This window comes from Arvicola amphibius, chromosome 1 (assembly GCF_903992535.2).
Source record: "Arvicola amphibius chromosome 1, mArvAmp1.2, whole genome shotgun sequence".
NCBI classification, from domain to species: Eukaryota; Metazoa; Chordata; class Mammalia; order Rodentia; family Cricetidae; genus Arvicola; species Arvicola amphibius.
The window spans coordinates 68304768-68324147 of record NC_052047.1 but is presented as its reverse complement, the minus strand read 5'-3'; the positions used below and the strand labels follow the sequence as shown (position 1 = coordinate 68324147).

Genomic DNA, 19380 nt, shown 5'->3' with positions numbered 1-19380 from the left:
TGTGCAAAAGTCAGAGATAGTTATGAGTCATTTTCCTTCTTCTACTGCATGGATTCTGGGTATCAAACGTAGGTCATCAGGCATGGGCCTTTACCTGCTGAACCATCACGACAGCCTGTTTATTAACCTTTTTGAGTAACTGGTAAATTGCTTTCCAAATTGGTTATGCCATCTCTTGTAATCTTTTAGTAATTTTATTACATATGTCCTACTCTACAGATAGGTAAATTGAGGCTCTATGAAGTAGTCAGTTGCGTAGAGTCCCAGACTAGTTTGACAGTCTCAGACATGACCTGTTCTCACAATATGCTTGTATTTGAAGAATTGGGCCAATTAAACTTCTATGGACTTAATCCCAGCATCCAACTTCCAGCCCTAGAGATCATCAACTCTTAGAATGGTTCCTCATCCATCTAGTATTCTATGGTTTACCACAGTGTCATTTGACACTCTAATAACTAAGGAGGGAGACAGTCTGAGCTACCAGGGTCTGAAACAAGCTCCAAGAAAGGGGTTTAACCTAGAGTGACTCACCAGCCATCTTCTTGATTCCACATGGCCAGAAACTCTTAGAGACCTGCAGTCTACATTCCATTTGCTTTCGGTTTTCCACAAAAAGAGCAACAGCAGACATGGGAGCCAGCACAGGCCATTTTGCCCTTAAACCCTGTCTGGGAAGACATTCCTCCTTTCCAATGGCTGAACACAGCTCCCAGAAGGCAGAGTGGGTCTATTCCAGGGAAGGAGGAACCAGATATAACTGCAGTATCCACGTTGACCTAACAATCCTGGTCCTAAGATTCTTTCCAAAACATGCTACCATTCTGTCCTGTAATGTACCCGACAAAAGCAACCAGGGAGAAATGTTCATTCATTTGGGACACACAGTTTAAGGGTCCAGTCCATTATCATGGTGAGGTAGCTCTACTTGTTTGAGACAAGTCTCACCATGTAACCCTTGGGATACAAGGTACGTGCCACCAGTTCCTTTGTCTTTTTCTGTTTTATTTAGTACTTGACATCAGCCCATGGAATGGTGCCCTTCACGTTAACAATTGGTCTTCCTCCTTCTCCAGTTCAACCTTCCTGGAAACCTCACAGACATGACCACAGGTGTCTCCTAACTCCAAATCCAGTCAAGTTGACAGTGACACAGATACCCAGTGATCTCAGAGCAAGGGTACCTGTCTTTCAGAAACATGACAGACTGTAGTCGATGACTTAATTCTGAGACTTTTTCTTCTTTTGAGCCAGGGACTATGTTACCTAGGCTGGCCTCCAACTCCAGGGCTCAAGCAATTGCCCTGCCTATCCAAGTTCAAGTAGTTGGGACCAGGTAGGCACTACCATGCCTGGCTTCTTTTAGACCATTTCCTCATTAGTAAAATGGAATACTGGAAAAAAGCAAAAACAAATGCTTAATTATCTTGAGATTTTAGTGTGACATGTTCTTAAGCACTTGGTACAAGGAAAATTCCCAGTAACAATGGGCAGAGGTGACAGAATTCATCAATTTCAAGTTCATGAGTCCACTATAGCCTACAGCTGTAGCACTGAAGTTAACAGCTTAATTCAAAGCATGTGGATTGCTTCACGCCTATCCTAAATTACCATGTGTCCTTGTGTAAATTTATTTAACTTTAAGAACACCATTTTTCCTCTGCTGAAAAAATTGGAATGTTAGTAATTACTTGGTGAGCCAGTATGCTTTGTTCTGAAGCCTTCAGAACAAAGCGGGGTCACTGTTAGTTTATGCGTGTCTGGGTGTATGTGCACACAAACCACGTGGGTGCGAGTGAAAAGCCAGACGTTCTTGTAAAATGTCTTCCTCAGTTATTTTCTGAAATAGTCCCTCAATGAACTCACCAGTTCAGTTAGATTGGCTGGCCAGTCAGCTCCAGGAATTGTCCTGTTTCTGCCTTCCTAGTGCAGACATAACATGGTGGAGATTGTGTTTTATGTGGTGTAGGGACCTTAACTCAGGTTCTCAAGCTTATTTGGTAAGTGCTCTCCCAACTGAACCATCTCTCCACCTCCCAATGTTAATTTCTTTAACGCCAGAGCATTGTCAAAATTTTTTTGCTTTTGTTTTTTGGAGCTAGAATTTCTCCTGAAACAGTCCTGGCTGTCCTGGAACTCGCTTTGTAGACCGCGGTGACCTCAAACTCACACAGATCCACATGCCTCTACCTCCCAAGTACTGGGATTAAAGGCATGCACCACCACCACCCCGTTTTTTTGTTTGTTTTAATGTCTTTAAAATTTATGTCTTGTGTATACAGGTGCCCCTCAGGTCATCTGGAGTAATCGGCAGTTGTGACCAACGTGGTAAGGATGATGGGAACTAATCTAGGATCCTCTGAAAGAGCAGCAATCTTGACTATGACTGTAGTGAAATGGGGCCGGCTGTTACATGGTTGTTGTACCCATGACCTCACAGCACAAGGCCTGCTGAAAACTGGGGCCTACCAATATTCCATTATGGATGGGGAAGGACGGTTATAAGGTCCTACCCTCCCTGAGGATCTAGAGGCAGTTAACAGTTGTTTGGGTAGAGAGGAATATTCTTTAGTGGTATAGCCACTGTTACGTTGTTGCCCTTGATCAAATACACAACCTTAATTAAATGCAGTGACATACACACATACACATACAAATATGAGGGGAAACTTGTTGGGAAAAGAGTGTTTGCTGGGAGGAGGAAGGAATGATGATAATGGAGGGCATATGACCAAAGCATGTATATATATATATATAAATATATATATATATATATTTATATATATATATTTAGTTTTTCGAGATAGGATATCTCTGTGTAAAAGTGCTGGCTATCCTGGAGACCAGGTTTGTTGGCCTCAAACTCATAGATCTACCTGCCTCTGCCTCCTGAGTGCTGAGATTAAAGGAGTGTGTCACACCTATTATACATTTTTAAAATGAAATTAAAAAGCAAAACTTTTAAAACTCAAAAAAAAAGATTAAGTAAGCACTTTTTAAACTTGCAATGTTGTAGGATGTGCAGCGCCAGCAAACAACATTCATCTACGGCCAGCCACCAAAGGTCACAAGGCTCTGTGGTCAATGAGCCTCCAATGAATGTGAGCCAGGACAGGCTTTCATTCAGGAGTTCTGGGAACTGTGAACTCCATGGCGTATGGATCAAAGGGCCCATTCACTTGCATTCTGCCCAGCCCCATTCCTGGCCCCTTGTCATAGCCTCAGCTACAGACAAGCACTGTGGGGTCTGCCAGTCTGCAGAAGCATATGTCTTGACACCATGCCATGTCCCTAATGTCAAAAGGGAGCTCTTGGGCATGGGATTCTCTAAGGTTTTCTGATGCCCTCCCCTCCTGGAAATCCCTCCAGAGGATTTCTAGTGCTGCCCAATTAGTGTCTAGCAGTGAGTCTGCTTTCAGGTCCCTAAATCAGAAAAGCCTACCAGCAAGTCAAATTTTGCACTAGTCCTGAGGGACAACCTTGGGGCAACCAGGAGAAAGGCAAATGTCACACAGGGTACAGAATGGCATGGCATCAACAAGGTTGAACGTGAGGAGTTTGTGCTGGAGCCAAGTTTCTGGCCCTGCCAAGGAGCTGCCTAAGCTTAGGCCGAGAGAGGAAAGGTGGAGCTACGATGAGGACTAGAAATCCTGCTTCTGTGATCATGAAAGCACTTTCCTCTATGACACCTAAACCACATCAAATGAAAAGGTACCAAGAAATCGGCTTTGTTTACATCATCAACAAGCTCTCATCTCTCTCCCTCTGAATACTTACAGCAGCGCCTATGCCTCTGCAATAGCACAATTCCAAAAATAATAACCTATACCAGCACCTCACTCAGTGACCAAGACTGAGGCAAATGTTTTGCGCATACTCTTCATCTGAAACATGTAATTATGGGCATGTGACTTGCCTTTGGTACCCCAAACAAGAAAAATCACATAAGGACTATCACACAAGTGCTTGAACAGGATGCAGTGTCAGGTCTGACAGTTTACATCTTTAATCCCAGCACTTGAGAGGAAGCGGCAGGCTGATTTCTGTACATTCAAAGTCAACCCGGTCTATATAGCAAGTTCCAAGACAGTTGTCTCAGAACAAAACAAAAACAAGCAAACAAAAAAACCCAACAACAACAAAAACAATAAAGCAGCAAACTAAATAAAAGGCCCTTAGATATGCCCACAGACTTGGCATAATTAACAATACACATCGTAAAGAACAACCTGTGTTCACACTAGATGAAACACTACCTAAAAATCACTTGTGCCAATCAATGGATGAGTGATTCTAGGTCTGAAGGAAACTACTATACCAAGTACTGTGGTCCTTGTGCTATGGGATTCTGCATGCTGGAGGGTCCCAATGCTTTACAAATATAAAATGTGTCTATGTAAAAGTGTGCCATTGCACACACGTGGAGACAACTACAGGCATCAGGCCTTGCCTTCCATCTGGCTTTAGAGAGGGCCTCTCTTGTTCACTGTCCGGCTTCTGGCTCAGTCTTCCACCTCCCAGTGCACAGAGGTTACAGCGGCTTACATGGATTCTTGCACCATAAGCACTTTACTCACCTGATGTGGGATTTCCCTCTGAATGCTGTGATTACCACTGATAAATAAAGGAACTGCTTTGGGCATATAGCAGAGCTATAGGGAAACAGAGCTAGGTGGGGAAAACAGAGCTAAGCTGAATGCTAAGAGAGAGGAGGAGGAGTCAGGGAGAAGCCATGTAAAACCCCACCAGAGACAGATGCCAGAATTTTAACCAGTAAGCCTCAGCCACATGGCAACACACAGATTAATAAAAATGGATTAAATTAATATGTAAGAGTCATCCATCCAATAAGAAGCTAGAGCTAGTGGGCCACGCAGTGATTTAATTAATTCAGTTTCTGTGTGATTATTTCGGTTCTGGATGGCTGGGTAGAACAAGCAGAGAGCAGCCGGGAACCAACAAGCAGCCTCCCTCTAACACTCACCAAGCCACTTCCCCAGCCCATAGTTTTTTAGAATGATGGCAGCAAAAATTTACACACAAACACCACGACTGCTGAGACCCTAAGAGCTCCACAGCACTAGGTAGTAGACACAATTGGTTAAGAGACAAATCTTATTAAACTGATTCCACGAGGGTCCAAGAGGTGTTTTGTTTTTAATTTTAAAAATACTTTTTGTTTAACACAATATCTCACACAGCCTAGGCTGGCCTCAAGCTCTACAGCTGAGGGTAACTTTGAACATCTAATTATCATGTCGGCACCTCCCAAGTCCCAGGATTACAGGCATGCATGTCATGCCTGGCTTCAAGAGGTTTATTAGAAAGACCAAAGCATGATACAAAATGATGAATGACAGTAACCATATTCTATCAGCCAAGCATCACTTGGCATTATGAAACTGTCAATAGGAAAGCCCTGGGTTTTCCACTCCTAATGGGCTTCCTGAAGAACCTCCAATCCAGAACCTAACAAGAAGTCATTCCACAGACTGGCTTAGAAAGCTCTGCTATTCTTACCCATGTCAGGTTAGATAGTGGGCAACAACTCTAAGAACAAGGTGAATTTCCAAACTGATTTAAGAGGGAAACAAATGCACAGGCTGTGCTTGAGGTTCCAGAGAAGCTCCTGGAAGAAGTGGCAAAAGAAGAGGTCCAAGGTAGGAACTCAACTGCAGAAATCTCTCGTTACTTCTTCCTGCCACCTCTCTCCTTGAGGGCTAAGTGGATGACAGCACCACTGGCCATGTTGTAGTAAGCCAGGGAGTTGGAATCCTTGATGAAGATGCCCTGGAAAACAGACAAATGTCTTAGCTGTGGCACCTGTCTTTGACGACAACAATGCAGCCTCACACAGCTGAGCTTAGCTGTTAATACTCCAGACTTCAGCAATATGGAGACTTAAGGGAAGGCCAGTTCTGGATTATAGAACTTCAATTTCTTCTAGAACACTTTTTCCTTCCTTCCTTTTCTTCCTTTCCTTCCCCTTCCTTCCTTCCAGCTGATATTGACAAACATAAGGGACCTTTATCAACATCTGGTTCAATCTTTAACTCCCTAAGATGTCAGCCATGACCAAGTCCAACGAACAGCCAACTTCTCAGGTCATAAGACCTTTAGTGATTACCTAATTCAACCCCTTCGTTTTACAGAGGAGGAGATGAAGCCCCAGAAGACATGGAATACCCCTTCTGCAGAGAGAACCAGGCTAAGATCACATCACTGGCATGGTCCCCACCCAGTTCTAACAGGTTTTTAGACCCCGCATTAGGCTGTGCTGTCAGATCCAGCACTGTCAGGTTCACCTGCCTCAGCAGTCCAGCTGTATCATTTCTGGGATGGGCTCAGATGGCCACATCCAGGTCTCTCCCCATCTACTTTTTAACAGGAGATTGTTTCTAGGATGAGAGAGATGCTGGAACCTAAGGGACAAGACCGGGGTTCCCCTGGCTTACTTCATATTGTAGTTTTTGTTTCCCTGCAGGCATGCCTGTGGCTTCATGAATCTTCACTTTGATGACAGAAACCTGTGGGACCAAAGAAAAGCCACACTCATTCTGCTGCTAAAACCAGCTGGAAACATCTGACCTAATCCACTGGCTCTCAAGCACGTATACCAATTAGGGGTGGCAATACATACCTGGTCTGTGAGTGGGAGAGTAAAGACCAGTCCCTGTCCATTCAGCTTCCATTCTGTCTTATCCTGCATGTTGGGTACCTGCACTTTGATGGACACTGGACCCTGGAAAATAGAGTGCTCATTATGCCTGGAGAGCTCCAAGCCAACCAGGAACTACGCTCTGCTAACAGTGGGCCCATCCAAACAATGACTCCTGTCCCTCTGGCCTCATTTACTACTGCTGCTACTTGTGACGCATTACACAAGGCTTCATTCATTTCCTTATTTTTGGTTTTTAGACAGGGTTTCATATCTAGCCCAGGCTGGCCTCAATCCTCCTGTTCTGAGATTTTAAGGGTATACTACCATGCTCAGTTTCCTTTCCCTTTCTTAAATGGACCCATCTTATTTTCTAGTTAATTTGGAACTAAGGTGAAAATATTCTGCAACCCCAAGGACCAGTAGGATAAAGATTGTGGTCTGAAGTACTGGGCTCACAACTCAGCTCCAGAGTGGACAAGATGCCTGAGCTCAATGCAGCTGTTGAGAATGCTAAAGAGAAGGCAGTCTGAACCTTTAGTAGGTGCTCAAGAAATAGACCTTAGTCTTGGAAAAACAATTATGTCAAATTTACAGGGCAAATCTAGTGGGAGCTGGGACTCTGTCTCCTCACTGACGCCTAACAACTTTCCTAGGGACTGGCAATGCCAAGGTAGGATCCTTGGTCCAGAATGTCAAGCAGAATCCTACCCTAATAGGCAGCCTTCCCAGGGCTGGGGGTAGAACTAAATTTTTTTTAAATGATTTATTTTTATTTTATGTGCATTGGTATTTTGCCTGCATGTATGTCTGTATGTGAGTGTCAGATCTTAGAATTACAGACAGTTATAAGCTGCTATTGTGGGTGTTGGGAATTGAACCCACGTCCTCTAGAGGAAGAGCAATCGGTGCTCTCAACTACTGAGTCATCTCTCCAGCCCCATGGGTAGAACTGAATTTAAGAGCCATGCCTAGAACTTCCTCCAGCTAGTTTAGTGCTCCTTCACTAAACTTCATTTAGGTGATATTGTCTTGGCATCTCCACACTAGCGTCTGCAAGACTCTATACTATCAGAACCACCACCACCATTAGAACTTTCTGTTCCCCCAGCTGTTGACCTCATGTTAAACACACACACAGACGCTTCCTCTGCTGACCTACATCCCTGAAGCTAACAGAAACGGAGTGGAATATAGCTGAAGCCTGGGCAACCCACGATGCTGCCACGTACTCCAGGGAAGAGGCAGCATTCTAGATCACAGACCTTGTTCCTGCGCAGGAACTCTTCCTCAGGCATGAGGCTGTCCTCAGTCTTTAGTTTCTTGGATGGAGGCTCATCTTCCATAGGAGGTGGGGGGTGTACAGGAGGCATTGGTGCTGGGGCTGGGACTGGAGCCACAGGTGGGGCAGGCACAAAGGCTGCAAAGACATGGTACAGTGCCCAATGAGTACAGAAGGGGTGCTGAGGCCCAGGAGGCAGGACTGGGGAGATTTTTAAAGGCTTTACTCCTTAGAGGTATGAAATGCCCTGTCTTGGTAAGTCTGGCACTCAGCAGGTTCCCTGGCAGGCAGCCTTGGGAGGCTGCCCAAATTAGGCAGCAGAGGACAAGAGGCAGGGCAAGATCAGCCAGACATAGTCAACTGTCAGGATTCTGAGCCTGTCAAGGACCTGACCACCAGATGCAGACACACTAGCTATGCCATCTCAATATCTTGTCTCCCTCAATAACTATAGCTCCTAGATCCCAGTTTGGACTCAGTAGGGATAGTTGCATTAATACCAGCCATGGTTCTGTGAACTGATCTAACAGATAGGAAAGCAACACTCAGACTGACCTGTTGGCACAATCATGGGAGGTGGGCGGGGTGCCATGATGGGAGGTGCAGCAGGAGGCATAGGTACCACATTGATCCTGGGTGCATGGATGATGGGTGGCATTGGGGCGATCACTGAGCCTGGAGGCAGCCGGACCACAGATGCCATGGGTGGCCGGGGCATGACAGGTACTGCAGACACAACAGTGGTACGAACTGGAGGCGGCATCTGAGGGTGGGAGACCCATATGTCAGTCACAGAAAACCAAGGCTCAGGTTCAAGAGCACAACAACTAACCACACAAAATGGGGGTTGGACAACTTGGACTCTGCTTATCACTGAGACTGAAGTCTCACATCAGGCCCACGTTAACAACTCACTGCTGAGAGTTCCAGGATAATATTCTGTCCACCTGGGGCTTGGTGGTTCAGATTCAACCAGCTCCTCATGGCAGACAGTACCACTAAAGAGGTTGACCTTGACTTAATCTGGATACAGGCCACCAGTTCTCAAAGACCCATGAAGCCCACAGCCCTTCTTTGCCTCAAATCTGCTTCGCCCCTCAGCTCACTCCCTAGTGCAATGTTCCTTTGCAGTGGAAGACAAAGCTACACGTTTCTACTTTCAAGTGAATAAACTAGCATTCAGGCCATACTCTAAAACAATTGCCCTTCCCAGACATCATCCCACCCAAGGACAAAGTTTAAAATACTTGATCACAGGGTGGCTTCTGACTCACTGCAGGTGGCCGGGGCACTGATGTGATCGGGGGTGCTGAGCTGGGGATGTTGGTGGCTGAAGATGGAGGTGGTGGTTGCTGGGGAATTTCATTGGGCTTGCTAGGGCCAATTTTCTCCTTAGTGTCGTCTTCTGGCACCAGGCCCTTAGCCTTATGGATGGCCTCAATCTGCTCCTGGAGGGTGATGTTGGCCTGGGCAGCCTGCTGGGTCCGGGCCATGCTACCTGAATGGCCATCCCAAGTCACCTGCATGGGAAAGCAAAGATACAGTTTGTCAGGACTCTTGGAACTGAGCCCACATGTGGGAGACAGAGGGCAGGGAAGGCACTAAGACTCTTTGTACCTTTTCCTCTGGCTTCTGGATCTCCTCTTCACCAATCTTCTTACCAATAGCTGTTTCTTCTACCCCAAAGATGTCAGTACGGCGCTCAGCCAACTGCTTTAAGCTGCTCTCAATATCCAGACCTGTACACAATAGAACGGCGAGAAAGGGAAGCTAAAGCTGGTGCCCTTTGACAAGTCAGCAGCTTTCTGGGAATGTAGTGTGGAGGTTGGACCCACAGCACTGGCTGGCTGTCAGCTCCAATAAGAGGGCTGCCAGAGAAGGAGCAATCCTAAAGACCTGGTGCTTGTCCAGTCCTTACTAACAGGATTAAAGACCCAGTTCCTAGCCCTCGGCAGCCCCCTTCCTATCCTGCTGTCTTTTTATTTTTAAAGGTTCTATGTAGTTCTGGCCTTCCTAGAATTCTCCATGAAGACCACGTTGGTTTCAAACTCACAAAGATCCACTTGCCTGTCTACAGAATGCTGAGTTTAAAGGTGCGCACCTCCACATGAAGCCCTATCCTGCTGCTTTAGCAGTAAGACTTGTGAGTGTCACTCAAGAAGAAGAGAATTTCAATTACAAGTCTGTCCACGATAGTAAAAGACTAAGTATCCCTCCCAGCTATTGCCAGTATTTTGTTACGGGGTATCAATAGGCCTTTGGAGAATTCAGTGTGCTGGAAAATAAAGATTTCTTTTGCATTATCATTGGCTGCACCTATCTCCCAAACTCTCACTGACCTCAAGCTTTCTGTGTCTACACAGCTATGGGATGGGCCCCTCCACCTCACCTGGTGCATAGACCTCATCATCACTCTGTTTCTCTCGGATGGAGCGATCTCGCTGCTCCAGCCAACGGGGATCAAGAAGCCCAATACGCATGTGTTCTTGCATTTTGCTGGCAGGAATCTTCTCCCCAGTGATGGGGGATACAAGATACTCATCAGGAGCAGGAGCTGGAGGAAGGGGCTTGGAAGCTAAGAGAAAACAGAGGTGTCTAAGTGAGAATTCTGGATGGTAGCTCAAGTTAAGAATGTGGTGTATTCAAACGTCATTCACTGAAAACATCCATCCAGTGCCACCTTCACAACAGAAACCCAAAACTGGAGAGGACTACATTGTGTTTCCCACCACGAGGCTTGTAACGTAGGGGTCACCTCAAGTCCTTCTAGAAACTGCCCATTTGGCTAAATTACAGCTATGACTATTTTGAAATAATTTGTTAAGTCTCTATACATTAACATGGTGAATAAATCATATAATATTCTGTGAATAAGGAACATGCCAGAATGTAACAAATTGTTTTTAACTTTGGGGGAAAAAAAAAAGAAATAGCCCATCTGAAGAACATACAAGACCATACAGGACTTTCTTTAGCAGCACAAGGTCTGGGAGGCAGGCCCTACCTTTAGGATCATAGTCCTTTCGCACAATGACTTGGTCTGGAGTTGGGGGCAGAGGTGGAGGCATGGGTGTCTCTGGGGGTGGAGGCACTTTCTGTCCTTCTTCTTCATCATCTGAACCCTGAAAAGCAAGGCAGTGGCACAACCTAGGAGATGAAAGGCCGCTTTCCCAAAGCTCAAGACTATGGCAACTCTCAGGGTGCCAATGAGCCTTGGCCCCTGCCAGCCAGCATCCATGTGCTAAGCCTTCTGGGGCAGCTGAGGTCAACTGGCAGCAAGCCAAGCTGTTTCCTCACAACATGAATGGAAGCATCAGGGACCATGGTGCTAACACTCCTCCCAAGCATTTCCAGTGGCTGGCACCAGGCGATCCCAAGAGGCCAAAGGCACTTAACACACAGAAGAGGAATACAGGGGCCAAGTTAGTACTCAATGGTAGCTGCTTCCAGAGCAATGCTGGGAGGGAGAAAAAAGTCAATTCCCACAGACACTGGGGCCCTTTCTTCTCAAGCAGTACACAGATTCTTTCAGAGTGGGGAAAGCAGCTTGGCTCAGGACTCTGTGCCTACTTGGAGGGCCATGCTGGAAGAGGGCAGAAATATCTGAAAAGACACGTAGGCTACATTTAGACAAGTTAGGGAACTAGTGATCTTTTAGGCCTAAGTGCTAGAAAGGCATAAAAGCATAGGGTAATATGGCTCCCTAACAGGGTTGGTGGAGGGTGTAGGTTGGGAGCAGGAATGCTGAGCCAAAGGGAAAGCAACAGACTATACAAGGCCGGCACAGCTTTCAGATCTTTCCTATGAACTGATCTTTGTTGCTGGAGCTGGAATGATATGTTGGGCTGCCAGGGTTTGAACAGCAGCAGTCAGTCTGGCCTTCTCCGGAGCTCACCATCTTTTGAGCCTCCAAGAATGGAACCTTGGACTAGGAGAGCATCACCCAATCTCTTGGACTCAAGGAGAAAGGTAGGCTAAAACCACCTGGGAATTTACCTCGTCCATGTCCTGTACTTGAGTATCCTGGTCCAGCTGGGAAGGAGGCTCTTCAGCCTTTTCCTGCTTCTCATCCTCCTCATCAGACTCAACTTCCATCTCCACCTCCTCACTTTCCCCAAACTTCTCATAGCGCTCTTGAATGAGGATTCGGGCTCCCAGTTCCTCTGGTGTTGTTGGGGGTGGGAAGTTTCCTAAAAGGGGTAAGCCAGGGTCAGTGGCATTCTGAGTTGGACATGGTGGCAAACACCTTTGATCCCAACACTTGGCTGAGGCAAGCAAACTTTCTGTGAGTATATAATATAGCCAGCCTGGTTTACAAAGCAAGTTCTAGGACAACCAGGACTACATTGAGACTTTGTGTGATGATTATTCTTCGTTGTCAACTTGACTACATCTAGAATTAACTAAAATCCTATGAAGGATTTTTCTTTTTTTTTTAAATATTCATTTATTATGTATACAATATTCTGTCTGTGTGTATGCCTGCAGGCCAGAAGAGGGCACCAGACCCCATTACAGATGGTTGTGAGCCACCATGTGGTTGCTGGGAATTGAACTCAGGACCTTTGGAAGAACAGGCAATGCTCTTAACTTCTGAGCCATCTCTCCAGCCCTAAAGGATTTTTCTGATTGATCATTTTAGGTGGGAAGACACAACCTAAATCTGGGCTGTACCTGGTGATAACCTGTATAAAAGGACATGAAAGAAAGAAGATTTTGCTTTTTGCCTGCTCGTCCTCATTCTTGATGGAAGGTTTGCCTATCCTGCTGCTGAGGCTGAGGCATTCAGCGTCCTGGACTTTCTATCGGAGACAGCCATTGTTGGACTAGCTAGACCACAGGCTGTAAGTTACTCTAATAAATCCAGATAGACAGATAGATAGAGACAGAGAGAGAGAATGACTCATTATATTGGTTCCTCTGGAAAACCCTGATTAATATGTCATCTCCTTAAAAACAAAATCAAAAACAAAAACAAGAAAAGGCATTTCTTGTCCTGTTTGTCCTGTGAGTGTCCCAAAGGCTAGGGAATTGTCTGATTTTATTATCTGCAGAGGACATCAGAGTCTAACATAGTAACCAGCTGTTGGATTGCATTTAACTTTGGCAAATGTCTGGAACACAGGGAAACAACACACTAATAAGGTCTGTGCCTGGTTCTGTTGCTCCCTGGGAGCACCAGACTTCCTGGCTTCCACATGAAGGCACTCTCCTCCTACACCTACCTTGCTCATTGGGTTGGAAATCCACTGTCTCCACCACTACAAAATCATGCCAGTCGATCTGAGCATAGGCCACTCGTTCCTTCTCTTTCTCTTCTTCTTCCTTCTTCCTCTCACGTTCCTGGAATTTGGCCCATTCCACTCGGTAACACACCTACGGGATTAGGAAATAACAAGATGCCTCTTATGAGGCTTCAGGGCTTCATCTTCAGACCAAGAGGCAACTATATTCACAAGGAGAAAACTTCCAGTGTTCCACCAGAGCTGGCAAAGGCCACTGCACTCACAGCAGCAAACTCTTGCAGCAAATGTGCATTAAAACCTGGCTAAGTGGTACTTTAAGCCTTGTCAAGAGCTAGTGGCTGCAAGTGTCATAAGCCCTAGGGGGAACCTATTACCTTTTTTTATTCTTTTGCAAGATGGTCATGTTGTTAAGTGTTTATGATTAGTTCTCAGCAGAGAAACATCTTATTAAACTTTGTGGCAGTTAATGCAGGCACTGGTCAAAGGCCAAGGGTAAGTGAAAGTGGTATACAGCCCTAAAGAGGACATTCATATTACTCCTTCCAAGGCTCAGTGGACATTTGTAGACGAGGAAGTAGAAAGAACATAAGAGCCAGAAGATGGGGAAATGTACAGCAAAAAGACATCTTCTGGACATAACAAAGCCATTGGACTCATGAACTCACGGTAGCTGTGGTTACCTGCAAAATACTGGACCTATCAGCGATCCAGTACAAATGGAGGAAAGGCATTCCTCCCTGAGGGACTACTGGCAATTAAGGGTGCCTTAAGTAAGGCTATCATTTTCTTCAGTGGTGCATGTTCCGGTAAATAACCTCTTATCCCATGTCCATGTAAGCAACTCCAATAAACGCGTCAGGGTCACACAGAAAGACGACAAGAAAGGAGGGGACCTCATTGAAAAAGGGTTTCAGTGGAAGAGGCAGGGGAAATGAAAGAATAAGGGTTGGATGAAGACATCTAAAAATTATAGAAGTGTATATGAAACTATCAAAGATTTTTTTTTGGGGGGGGAGGCTTTGTTTTTTGAGACAGGGTCTTACTCTGTAGCCCGAGTGGCCTTGAACTTGTTCTGGGATTAGAGGTGCAACACGATCTGTCAAAACATTTTTAAAAATTAAAAAGAAAAGAAACCCTGTGATCTTCAAAAGCAGCGACAATCTAAGTGTCTGAGAAGTAGTCACTTCACAGACTTCACCACCCAATATGCCTGCTCAACTGTGAAAACCTGGTGACTTCAGAAGGCACCTACCATCTCTCACCCGGCGATCGCTCGGGAGGAAGTTTCTGCCTAAAGTAGGGAAGAGAAACTTGCTAAACTTCTAACTGGCCTTCACAGTCATCACAAGGCTTTTCTTCTCAGCACTCTACAACTATGTTCAAGTTGACTATCTCTTACCTGGGATGCTTTGGGAACTGAAGTGTGTCTAATTTTGGAATATTTGTATTCACATGTTGAATGAGATGTACCAGGGACAGAACCCATGCCCAACCTGAAGGTCATTATATTCCATACGCACCTCATACACATGGCCTGAAGGTTAGAGAAGGTTAACCTGTACTGCCTCAAAGACAGTTTCTAAACAAAAACAAAGCCCACACAAAGAACCTGATGCGTTGGTACCTGGTAGTAGGAAGCCTGTGTTTACCTGGTCCAAAACTTCTCGGGGGTTTTCAGCCTCTTTCTTGAGCTTTGCAAATAAGCCTTTGGGTGGAATCAAGATCTGAAAGAGAATTATAGCAACTGTCAGTAAATCACAATATAAACAAAGAAGCAGCCTTGCCGGGCCCATCACAGAACATAAGAGATGGATTCTTAGCCTCACCCAACTCTACATACTTCCCAGAATTTCCAACCCCTGCCTTCGAATCTAGAATATCCATCTCCAGCTGAAACACAAGGACACTTCACTTGTTTTCTTCTCCCAACTAAAAACTCCATGGAGACAGATTTCTGTCTTCTCACTGCTCATTACCCAATGTCTAACGTGCATTTACCAAGGACACCAACTGCCTTTATTCCAACAATCATTCCAATTGTCCCAGCAGTATCTACTTCCACTCATAAAGCAGCACAATTTTACCTTGCTCCCCTTATACCTTTATCCCTAGATTCTACCTGCTATAACAGCTTTCCATGAGTAGACACCAGTGCCTTCAATTATGAGTCAATACCAACATCCAAATTTAGAGAAGGAGAGAAAAAGAGAAAAAAGTAACAAAATAGAGTCTAAGGATTCCTAACTATGGAAGCAGCTCAAATTGAGCCTTACTTAGAACTGATACTATGGGGCTAAAGAGATGGCATGCAGCTAAGAGCAGTGTCCGTTCTTTAGAGGACTTGGGTTCAATTCCCAGCACCCATATGGTAGCTCACAACCATCTATAACTCTAGTTCCAGGATACCTGATGGCACCAGGCACATGAGTGGTGCAGAGATATACATGCAGGCAAAACACACATGCAAACTAAAAATAAATGAAACAAATATAAAAATCCACAAAAACCTGATACTGTGTACTTACTGTAACCTTTGGCTTTGAATTTCAGTTATGTTCTACTAGCTTCTAGATTCTAAAGATACCTCCCTACCCCCCCACAAGACATGGTTTCTCTATGTAACAGCCCTAGCTGTCCTGGAACTAGCTCTTGTAGACTAGGCTGGCCTTGAACTCACAGAGATCCACCTGCCTCTGCCTCCTGAGTACTGGGATTAAAGGCATGAGCCACCACCACCTGGCTACATTTTTATATTTTTAATTTTATACAGAGCTAGTCCTTAAGAATTCTTCCAATCTTTAACACCATTTCTAAATATTAAGAACAGATGTAAATGCCATCCTACTAAAAAGGAAAACAAGAAAAATGTGCCACTGGTAATCATATACCAGTGACTGTCCTTTGTAACCCATTAAAAACTGATTTCTAGGGGTGGAGAGATGGATCAGTGGTTAAGAGCACTGGCTGTTCTTCCAGAGGTCCTGAATTCAATTCCCAGAAACCACATGGTGGCTCACAACCATCCATAATGAGATCTGGTGCCCTCTTCTGCCCTGCAGGTATACATGCAGACAGAACACTATACACATAATAAATAAATAAATCTTAAAAAGAAAAAGAAAAGAAAAAAATTGATTTCTAAAGCAAAAAGTCTCTTAAAGAGCTCAGGCTGGCTTAGAACTCCTGGTAATCCTCATGCCCCAATCTTCCTAGAGCTGACATTAGAAGTATTAGTTACTATACCCAGCTAACTGATTAATTAATTTTAAATACCAGATTTCCACGACAGATTCTGTTCTAAACACAATTTCAAAGTGGGACAGTGATAGTGCACGCCTTTAATGTCAGCACTTGAGAGGAGGAAGAGGCAGGCGGATCTCTGTGAGTTCAAGACCAGTCTGGTCTACAAAGAAAGTTCCAGGACAGCCAGGACTGTTACAGAAAAACTCTTGTCTCAGAAAAAAACAAAAGAAAAGAAAACAAAACAAAACGGTTTCAGTTTGTAACCCCGGCTACACATCACCAGGGCCAAATGGGAATATGTTGTACATGTTTTCCATGTTAGTAAACTCATACTGAACTTTTCCTAGTATAAATTACTTCACTGGAGGGGCTGGAGAGATGGCTCAGAGGTTAAGAGCATTGCCTGCTCTTCCAAAAATCCTGAGTTCAATTCCCAGCAACCACATGGTGGCTCACAACCATCTGTAATGAGGTCTGGTGCCCTCTTCTGGCCTACAGGCATACACACAGACAGAATATTGTATACATAATAAATATTTTTTAAAAATTACTTCACTGGATAAAAATAACAAAGGTTTGAATCTCAACAACACTGCTTACTAGCTTGAGATTGTAGACATTCTGATGACTTTGCATTTCACTCCCTTTTTGGTCTTTATCCAGCACTTAATCCAGAGCAAAAATTAATTAAATAATAGAATCCAGGCTAGAACAGTACTCTACCACTGAGGTGTAAATGTAGCCCCATAAAATCATCTTTCTTAATCCATTTCTGCTTATGAAAACTGGGGAAACACCACTAAGGTTTTCAAGGGTTAAATTAAGTAATAGGAAGCGACTATATAAAGAGCTTGCTTCTCAGGCCACACAGTAGACAAGTGAAAATGTAACACACCTAAAAGCAGCTAGTGCTACCTAGTCCTGTCACACAGCAGATGGCCACCTAATAAGCTTCATAAACACGTCTCCTTAATAACAAGATTAAAGAGATAACGACTGAAGCTCTGTCGTTAAGGGAGGGAGGCGTGCCTTTAATCCCAGGGATTTCTGAGCTTGAGGCCAGAAAGATCTATATAGTGAGTTCAAGGTTAACTAGGTTAGAGTTACACAGTGAGATCCTGTCTTAAAAAAAAAAAAAAAAAAAGCACAATAGAAATCAAGATTTAGAGTCTATGAGATGGTTCAGCAGGTAAAAGCACATGCTATGCAAACCCGATGTACTGAGTTTGATCCTCAGTGGAAGGAGAGAGCTGAACACTGTTCTCTGACCCAAAGTGTGCTCAATGGAAAGACCTACAGTCTTACACACACCACACACACACACACACACACACACACACTTACATTAAGCTGGGATTCACATTTGCCCAGATACCCACAAAGCAATGTCCTTGTTGACAGAAAGTGAATGCTGTACTCCAGTGTGTAGACAGTACCCTCTGTCCCAGCCCAGCACCTTTGTATACTGCTCCACCAGCTTTGTGAAGTAGTTGAAGAGGCTGTGCTGCGGACGGAGAAAGTCAAACTGATAGTTGCGCTGCTCTTTCTGCATCAGCTGAGTCAGAAACTGGCGCCCATTCCTGGCCACAAACTGAGCTGTCAGCTTCACTACATCCAGGTCGAAGGCTGAGATGGAAGGGGGATCAGCGATGAATTCAAACTCAGGAGGGGGTTCCTTCGGTACTATGGTCTCTTGGATCACCTGGGCTTGGACCTAAGACAGCGTTGAATAAGAACAGAACTGAAGTAAACTAACTCTGCAGAATGGCCAAAGACTCCAATGTTTTATTAACTGAGCATCACTAGGACTTGTTATGAGAAGACTGGCACCCAAGGGCATTGTAGTCTCACCCAATTGTGCCTCAACTCCCAACTACTGCTTCAAGTATCTACATCTCTGCTCCCATCCTGAAATTAAAGGCCTAAAGAGGTGGCAAAAATACAAAGGAAATAGGCTGTAAAATCTAACTTAAGAGGCTATACAATAGGACCCATGTGTTCTGTAGTAAATCCCATTGCATAAAGAGCATCAATGACCTCCAAGAGAACCATGAGGCAGACAGAATAGATACTATGGCTGTTTTTAACAATGAGAAATTTAGGCCCAACAAGCAGCAATCAAAATGCAAGATCTTCAAACATGACTTCAATTTTTCTCATGGCTAAACAAAAGGCTGCTTTTCCCACAAAAGTCTGGGAGTTGTGTAAAATGAAGAGACCAGGCCAGATCTACACAGTAAACAAACTGCATTGGCACTTTCTATCTTTACTGACATTCTTGACTATCTCTAGTGCTGGCTTCAACACTCCTGGGCCCCAGCACAAACTGGGTACTGGAACCGCCCAAACAATAGGGAAGGAATGGCATAACGCTAAATCACCTCCTTTAGCTCAGCCAGGCCAAAACGTTATTCTCACACTACAACTAACTCACACCTTGAATTGTAAATCATATTTGGACAAGCCTCAACTTCATCATCAGCTAAACAGTTGTTCCACTGGGCTCTTCATGATCTGGGCCCAGAGCACAGAGCTTGACCAACAAGTGCTCAAAAAGTGCTATGTACCATCAGTGATTCTGAAAGACAAGGGTAACTTTATTTCTGTCCCTGGCGATTGTGGACAGCAGAGCTAATTGTGCCCACCAAGCTTGCTTCCTCCCTAACCCACAAAGAGAGGCTGTGCTCCAAACCTTCTGGGGCAGCTGTTGTTGGGTGGCTTGCTGCTGCTGCTGCATAACCTTGGGGATGGCAGCTGAGGGTTCCTGAGCCTTCCCCTCCTTAAACTCGCTGACCTTGTGGCGGTAGTAGGCATGGTAAGGGTCATTGGGATTTAAGAAGTTGAACTTGGGGTTGTTGATCTCATTCTGTCGGATCCTGGCTTCAAATTCAGGCCCATTTCTGTGGGGAAAAGTTAACACATCAAATGACAAATACCACAACCTTTGTGAT

The 19380-nt window shown here is 44.8% G+C and overlaps 1 protein-coding gene across 1 annotated transcript in view; it reads right to left on the bottom strand.

The window, feature by feature from the left end:
* Positions 1 to 5138: 5138 nt before the first annotated feature.
* Sf3a1 (splicing factor 3a subunit 1) overlaps positions 5139 to 19380 on the bottom strand; it is a 22641-nt gene continuing 8399 nt past the window's right edge. Inside the window, exons 3-16 of the mRNA XM_038324551.2 lie at positions 19122 to 19329; positions 17886 to 18143; positions 14836 to 14910; positions 13166 to 13316; positions 11937 to 12130; positions 10945 to 11062; positions 10330 to 10515; positions 9558 to 9679; positions 9215 to 9460; positions 8496 to 8703; positions 7924 to 8078; positions 6641 to 6742; positions 6456 to 6527; positions 5139 to 5790 (exon numbers count right to left, since the gene is read on the bottom strand). Coding sequence (XP_038180479.1) covers positions 5689 to 5790; positions 6456 to 6527; positions 6641 to 6742; positions 7924 to 8078; positions 8496 to 8703; positions 9215 to 9460; positions 9558 to 9679; positions 10330 to 10515; positions 10945 to 11062; positions 11937 to 12130; positions 13166 to 13316; positions 14836 to 14910; positions 17886 to 18143; positions 19122 to 19329 — 2197 coding nt within the window. The 3' untranslated portion in view covers positions 5139 to 5688. The remainder of the gene's footprint in view (positions 5791 to 6455; positions 6528 to 6640; positions 6743 to 7923; positions 8079 to 8495; positions 8704 to 9214; positions 9461 to 9557; positions 9680 to 10329; positions 10516 to 10944; positions 11063 to 11936; positions 12131 to 13165; positions 13317 to 14835; positions 14911 to 17885; positions 18144 to 19121; positions 19330 to 19380) is intronic.